Source organism: Eurypyga helias, unplaced genomic scaffold, assembly GCF_000690775.1.
Source record: "Eurypyga helias isolate BGI_N326 unplaced genomic scaffold, ASM69077v1 scaffold28178, whole genome shotgun sequence".
Taxonomy (NCBI): Eukaryota; Metazoa; Chordata; class Aves; order Eurypygiformes; family Eurypygidae; genus Eurypyga; species Eurypyga helias.
This window is the reverse complement of record NW_010269415.1, coordinates 42226-49777: the sequence shown is the minus strand read 5'-3', so window position 1 is coordinate 49777 and position 7552 is coordinate 42226. Positions and strand designations below refer to the sequence as shown.

General features: G+C 56.1%; 2 protein-coding genes across 2 annotated transcripts in view; one reads left to right on the top strand and one right to left on the bottom strand.

Annotated features, from left to right (window-relative positions):
- Positions 1-7552, top strand: part of CDH23 (cadherin-related 23) — a gene marked incomplete at its 5' end in the record, with an annotated part of 63081 nt that overhangs the window by 13332 nt on the left and 42197 nt on the right. The window contains 2 exon segments of the mRNA XM_010158107.1: positions 471-584; positions 1675-1823. Of these exon segments, the coding sequence (XP_010156409.1) occupies positions 471-584; positions 1675-1823 (263 nt within the window).
- LOC104514428 (chromosome unknown open reading frame, human C10orf105) overlaps positions 3895-7552 on the bottom strand; it is a 5848-nt gene continuing 2190 nt past the window's right edge. Inside the window, exons 2-4 of the mRNA XM_010158106.1 lie at positions 4903-4989; positions 4587-4619; positions 3895-4316 (exon numbers count right to left, since the gene is read on the bottom strand). Of these exons, the coding sequence (XP_010156408.1) occupies positions 3895-4316; positions 4587-4619; positions 4903-4989 (542 nt within the window). The remainder of the gene's footprint in view (positions 4317-4586; positions 4620-4902; positions 4990-7552) is intronic.

The following is a 7552-nucleotide window of genomic DNA, read 5'->3' as shown; positions in this document are numbered from 1 at the left end:
GAGGGCGGAAATAGAAGCGTCACCACTTTTCTCACAACAGCAGCCCTGTCTTTCATCTCCTGGCCCTTCTGGCTTCTCCCATGAGAGAAAAGGTGTGTGTTGTCCCACAAGTACCGCACGCCACAGCAAAGTGACCCCGGTTTGCTTCCGAAGCATTCAGGAAGTGATCTGGCCTTTCTATGATTCAGCTTTTCCTCTAACCATCGCTCTTTGCCCGTGCTGTGGGGCAGGCACGGCGTTTGGTGGGCCGGGGAGATGGTGCTCTGCCCGCTTTTGCTGCAGAGAAGCTTTGCCTAGGACGAGATGAGCTCGCCCTACGCTTGCGTTTCTCAAAACCCTGGAAAATGCTGAGTGCTGGTGATTTCCAAGGCTGGGCTGACCCCCTGCCCAGGCTGCAGCATCCCCCGCAGCCTGGGCTCTGCTCCCTGCATCCAGACAACGGGTAACGTGGTCCTTGTCCTTCACTGCAGGTGGGAACCAGGATGGCAAATTCAGCGTCGGCTTCAGGGACGGGGTTGTCAGGACAGTCGTGGGTCTGGACAGGGAGACTGTGGCATCGTACACGCTGATCCTGGAGGCCATCGGTAAGGATTTCCCACCGTTCCCATGAGACCCCTGCCACGCGGGGTGGCCGTGCACGAGCCAGGCTTTGAGGCTGTGTTTGGTGCTAGCTTTTCACAGCTCAGTGCATTAGTATGTCCCGGTTCCACCGGGACTTTTGCAGAGCATAAATTCACCCCTCAGGTTCACTCAGCCCCGGGACAAGGCCTCCCCATCGCTGAGAGGCTCCGTGATGTCTGGGACAGACCTCCACCCAGAAATGCCAGCACCACAGCATCGTTCCCCTAATGCCATGCCAGCTCTTGGCTCAGTGCCTGCCGATTAACACACAGCCAGCTGGCATGGGCAGAGGCATCTTGGCCATCGTCCCCAGAGCTTTATAACCATGCGCCTGTTTACAGAAGGCTTGGACGTCCCTTTTGAAAGGAAAAATAAGTGGCCCGGTCAGAAACCTCAGGCACGGCGTTGCAGGTGCCGTGGGGGCTGCAGCGGGGATGCTGCAGGGGCTGGTGGTGCAGCACCGGATCCAGAGTGGTAAAGCGGCTGTTCTGCCCCTCTGATGGGTATCAGGCTGCCCGTGTTTCCCCAGTCACCATATCCCAGCTGGGTGGGTTTAGTGCTCATTTGCATCAGGCATGTTGGATAAACCCAACCCAAACTTGTACTGCTCGTTGCCTCATCCTTCATGGCAAAGCCAAGAGCCACGCTGCCACGTCCTTATCTACTGAACATCAACGGTCCTGGCGCTCTTTGGCTGTGAGCTGGGTCTACAGAAAACCCATCAGCCCCCTGCCCATCTTCCTCTCCCAAATCCCTGACCGCCAGCAGTCCCTTCCAGCTCGCATCACCCTCTTAGTCTGTGGAGTTGCAAACCCTCTTTAATGACTGGTTGCATTTCCACTGGGCTCCATGGCAGAGCTTGGGGGTGGTTTGCCTTTTTCTTTCAGGATAGGCAGAAAAAACCCTTGTGGTTCAGTGTGGGGTTTGGAAGCTGCAGAAAAGACGGAGGGTTTTAGTTTAGAAACTTTGGTACGGTTACTTTCAGCAGCCAAAGGCTGTGCAAGGAGGAGATGGAGGTGACCAAACCTCCCCTCGCCTTTCTCTCCTGTACAGACAACGGCCCCACGGGGAACCGGCGCACTGGGACTGCCACTGTCTATGTGACCATCCTGGATGTCAACGACAACCGCCCCATCTTCCTTCAGAGCAGCTACGAAGTCAGCGTCCCTGAGGATATCCCGGCTGCCAGCAGCATAGTGCAGGCACGTGGCTCCCTTCTGCCGGGTCCCTGCAGGGGTGAAGGGGGTCCCCCGCTCTCTGGGCCCTGGCACCACAGCAGTGAGCCGCAGGAAGCCCAGGGCAGAGATTTTTCCCTCCCCATCATCAGTCTGTTCCCCTGGGCCAGCGCAAGGTTATCTTCTTCCTTGTATGCTCCCCTGCTCCTTTGCTGTGAGCGCTGGGGAGAAGACAGCAAAACGTGAGGGAAAAAGAAGGAATTCACCCCATTTCTGCAGGGGGTGAGAGGAGCAAACCCAAGCCCCTTCGCCTGGCTGCGTCCCCTCTTTCTCCCTCCTCCCAGCAAAGGGGCTGAGAGCGGCGCTCTCCAAGAGCGCATGCAGAGATGCTCTGGGGAGGGGGGGCGGGATGGAGGGAGAAAAGCATTTGGGCTTTGCTTTCATTTTTGTTCCTCTTTGAGAGAGCGGTGGGCAGAGCTGAATGGCTCAGTGAGCGCTGGATGAATGCGGGCATTCACGGCGCCTCCGAGGGCTTCCAGCATCCCTTCAAACCCAGGGCTCTTCTGGAGCAGGCACCAAAGGCTCTTTGCAGAGGGCCCTGGGAAGGCTCCTCCTACCTTGAATACCTCTCCCGGCATGGAGAAAGGGAAAGCTTTGTCCCTGGCTCTTTTGGGCAGGGAGAGAAGAAAGGAAGCCTTTTGCCTCTTGCAACAAAGCTTTGCCGGGAGCCGTGTGTCATACTCGGGGCGGCCGGTCCCCAAGCGTGAGCCCCGCGGCTCCTCGTCACCTCTTACGCCGTGGCATGGGGTGCGTGATGACCGCAGCACCATGGCTGTCTGCGGGGTCAGGCATCTGCCTGCAATCCCTGCAGGCTGAGAGGAGCCCAGCCGTGGGGCTCCCAAAACTGAGCTGTTTTGGCGAATTGGGAAGACTGTGAATGGCGGAAACCCGAGGCTGACATCCAAGTCCCAACTCTCAGAGCACACTTCCCAGAAGAGGGATATGTCCTTGGCAGTCTGGCAACAGAGGGGTGGCATTTCAGGGAATTTTGTTTTCCACAGAACCAAATCAGAGGGAACAGAAAATGGGCAATCACTTGGGTTTGTTTTAATTTACTCCTTTACTGCAAACCATTTGTTCTGAATAGCTCCCTCTTCAAATACATCCCCATGTCCCCGTGGCAACAAGAGAGTTTCTGAAGGTTTCTCCACCCCCTTCTCCAAAAGCCAGCTGACCCAGGGCCAGAGGAGAGCGGGAATGTCCCAGGCAGCCTGGCAAGGTCCTGATCTGCACCCTGTGAGGGTCAAAACCACATGAAACCCAGAGAGATGAGGTTTGGCTCATCACGGGGCCTCGCTGGACATGGAGACTTCCTCCAAAAGGAGGGAATTCAGTGGCTGAGCTGAGCACGAGCCACACACTTGGAAGAATTAAACCACTTTTTCTTTTTCCTACTGTTTCCTTCGGGCAGTTCAGATGACCTGCTGGCCGTTGTATTGAAGCAGGTTTCCAGCAGAGAGCTGTAGCACGCATCCTTCCCAGCATCGACCGCAGCAACCCACAGCTCCTTGCATGGGGAAGAGGGGCACAGGGACCAGGCAGCACAGCAGGAGAGGGGACACAAGCCATCCTCTACCTGCTCGGGAGCACGTCCCGGGTTGGGAGGGGGCAGTCTCGGCTGAGGAATGCTTTTTGTGGAGCGTGTTTGCTCCAGGATACCTCTCCTCAAGCAGCCGGGTTGCTCTGCGCTCGCCCAGGCTGTTTGTTCAGGTGCCTCGCAACTTGTGCAATGTTTTCCAAAAGAAATTAGGCGGCAATATCTTTTTTGGACTGCCCCGTGATAGCTGAGTGTGGGTGTAGTTTGGATGCCTCCACCTTTCCTGCCAGGAAAGAGTAACCTGGAAAGCGTTTGGGAACCTGAAATAGCAAAATCTCCTGTCGCCATGCAGAGCAGCTGCCTGGAAATGAGCTGGAAACGGAAAGGGGCTCTGCTGGGATGGCCGGGATAGCAGGATCTTCTTGAGGAGGGAATTGAGCCTGCACCAAAAGCTGGGGAAAGAATAACGATGTGGGGTGAGCTAGTTCCCGCAGCGCAGGGTCACATTTTGGTGGACTCCATGATGTCCCAGTCCCGGCTGGCTGGGGACCTCCTGGGCCAGGCGAGCTGGCTCTGCGACACCGGCTGACTCCTCCTGAAGGTGTTGATGGAGCATCGCAGGGAGCCCAGCCGCTTCCAGAGCCTCAGCTGGGGCTCACTGGCATCCGCCGGGTGATGGGGCATGCACTCGTGGGGCCCGGAGCGGGACGGGTCCAGCGCCGCTGGCTTGCAGAGGGTGACAAAGACGAGGAAGGTCGCCAGGATGATGAAGATGCAGATGAGCATGATGATGATGGGCAGTGGGTCTGCCTTCTCGGGGGATGCGGGACTGGGTGGGACCAGCTTGGTGGTTGAAACCAGAAGCCCAAGGAGAGGTGGGGTGGGAGAAGTCCCCTTGCCAGCCTCCTCTGTGCTCATCCTCCCTGCAGTGCACAAGATGACACAGAGAAGTGACACTGGTGATTGCCACCTAGAAGCTGGACAGACAGCCACTCTCTGTCCAAGCTGATGGATTTTTGGCTTGCCTTGATGTCCAGGGTCCTCACAGCTGTGTTTTCTGTGACACAGGGAGACAGGAGGAGTCTGCGTGCTTTGCCAGCAGGCAAAGCACAGAGGTGGGATTTGTACCTGCAAATACTGCCCTGAACTAAGTGCAAAAACCATCTGGCAGAGAAATCTAGCACAGGTAGTACCTGTGCCCGGTACCACAGCCCCAGTGATGACACCTGTAAGGAACACACACACACATGCTGCATGAGGCTTTCCTGGAAGCGATAAATAACCATATACTCCCCCCCAAGGTGCTGGGGTTTGGTTCTGCTCTATTCCCCAGCAATATGATTTTATTGAATTGGCTATAATTAGGGGTTTTTTTCTGATTATTCTCTTTCCCCCGAAGAAAATGGATAGTTGCTTGAACCTCCACCCAGATAACTCCCCATCGAGCTGCAGTATTGCAGTAGGATTGCCTTTATGTTTTATTGCAGGGGCTAAGCCTAACGCACTCACCCTGCTTGTGCCGAAAATCCTCTTGGGTATAGGCGTTCTGCTGACCTGATTTCAGGTTCAGACATGCCCCGCGTTTCTCTGCCAGATCTGCAAACAGTGGTGCAAGCCAGCTTCCCAAAGCCTCATCAGCAAGAAATGGCAACCGTCCATCCTTTCCCCACCAGGTCAGATCCCACCCGGCTTGCATCCCTGGAGCAGTTTGCACCCATCTTTTTTGCTTCCTGCACCCTCCTGCACCCATTCCCAGATAAGGGCTGGGGAAATATTGCTGTGCCAACCCTCTGCAATGAGAAAGTAGAGATTTGGGTTGAGCAAATTTAAAATTAAGAGTTTAGGAGACAAAAGGCAGGGTTGCAGGGACTTGGCAGGTGGCAGGTTGTCAGGGTCCCTGGGTCTGCTCTTGCAGCCACCTTCAAAAAAACCATACAGGTTTTTGTAGGCAGCAGCCAGACTTTCACCAGTAAAGCATTCAAAAAAGGGGAGAGAAGACATCGGTGACATATCTTTAATCATTAATTGGAAACTATGAGATGCCCTGGTGTAGACAAGCCCGGGACGATGCGTCAGGAGAGTCAAGCATCGCTCACCGTCCAGATTACGCAGGAGGAAGCAACCTTAAGCAAACACTGCGAGAGCTGCAAGGCTGAGCGCTCAGAGGTTAAGGAGTCCTCAAACTCGGGGTGCCGTGCCCCAACCGTACTTCTGTGCTTACATAGGGGAGCGCCCAGCTTCGGCTTGAGGGACCCTGCCTGGTCCCAGAGGGGACAGATGGCTGCTGGAGGAGCCGTGCTCCTCCCCTTGCAGGTGGTGAGTGGAGATACAGAGGGAATAAGGTCAGATGTTTCCACTGGAGCTGGGTGCTGGGTTTGAGGCACGTGGGGAGATGTGATTTATTTCTGGAAGGCTTTGCATTGCCTGAGCATTCAAAGCTGTGATGCTGGCAACCTCAGGGCAAGGACTATCAGCCTGGGGACCAGGCTCTGGGGAGATGTGGGTCAGAGCCCGGTCTGTGCTCAGAAAATGGGAAATGCAAAAATCAGATGTGTCAGCATCTGAGAAAACGCTCAGACGAATCCCCGTGAGTGCTGCAAGCAGGCTCGGGGACTGGGGGTCTCATCCTCTCCTCCAAAGTGATGTTTTACCTCTCTTCACTCCAAAGAAGTTTCTTTATCGTGCACCCTCTCCTTGCCTGGCTCAGACCCTTCCCCTTCAGCTTTGGGAACCGGGCAGCCCCAGCCATCCCAGGGATCTCCCTGCTCCGTAGGCAAGCTGCTCCTGTGCGCTGCCCGGGGACAGGGCACGACACCCAGCAGGCAGGGCTGCTGCTTACTGCCCACACCAAAGGCAGCCTGAATCAAGGTTACCACAGCTACCTTAGTGCTGGCATTCACTGACCGCACGTGGTTTGGCTGGGTGACCTTAAATTGTTTGTGAAGAGCGAGCCGGGAGGCGTGGGTAATTTCTTTGAGATGTTTTTTTTGCTCTGCTGGGTGTGACTGTAGGGCTCTTCTTTTAGAGCCACCTGACTGAATCCCCTAGAAACCCATTAGGTTGGATCACACTGATGTTTTCCCAAGCTTTTCCAGCCATCCTCTCTTCTCCTCTCACTTCCCAGCCATCCTCTCCTCACACCCAGCTCGCCTGGCAGAGCTGCGGGTTCAGGGAAGGTCCGGGCTGTCCGACACTTGATCTCTAAGCCCTTCCAGAAACAGAGCCACTAAAAACCTGGGAAATTCCTTGCAAAGTACCTCCGCGTGGTGACTTTTTTTTAGCCGGGTTAACAACAGGCTTGCCCAGCCTGTCATCCCTCACCGACATCCCCACGAGCGCTCAGGACCCAGCACCGGGCACGAGGCAGAGAAGGGGTAAAGAAGAGAGTTTGAAGAGGCAAACTGCTCCTGAGGAAGGTGGAAAGACAGAGAAATGACTCCTGTGCGTGAGCAGAAGACAGCAAGCGTTACTCTGCCCAGCACCAGGCGCTGCCTGCCTGGCCTGGCACGGCTGGCAAGTTTGGCAGGAGTTTTTCCTTATGCTCTCCCCCTTTTTCTCAAATCCCTGCAAAGAAAAGGCTTTTTTTCTGGCATTTCTGTGCCTGTAATACAGCTCAGATGAGAAGCAGCGCTCTTCTCCCCTCCCCATCCTGCTTAGTGATGCTTCCCTGGAGCTCCCCAGCTTTTCCCCATGCGCCAAGTCTTTTCCACTTGCTTGCAGGAGGAGGTAGTGCTGGGGGGTACCAAACACGCAGCTTACCGACCCGGAGAGTTGGGTACCGAAAGCAGAGGGCTCCAAGTGATGCTGTACCCCATCACCCTCTCACTTAACGGGGGGCGCTGCATCTGCAGGGCTTTCCCCCTCTCCCGGCACTGGGACAGGCAAAGCAAGGCGACAGGGAAGGCAGGAGGGATGCCTGACTTCAAACTTACCCCAAACTTTGCATCTCGCTCCCCCACCCCGTTTGCAGCCCTTTCCCGGGGGGAGGGCCTGCAGGGCTAAGGGTGCAGCTCTGCACCCAGGGGTGGTGGCACGTCCCTGGCATGGCTCGCTCGCCCCTCGGGGTTAGCCTGAGCGGCCGCTGGTGGGTTTGCCGCCGAGGTTTGCGCTCCCTACCTCTCGTCCGCCCGCCGGGCTCCAGCCTTGCCCTCCACCACGC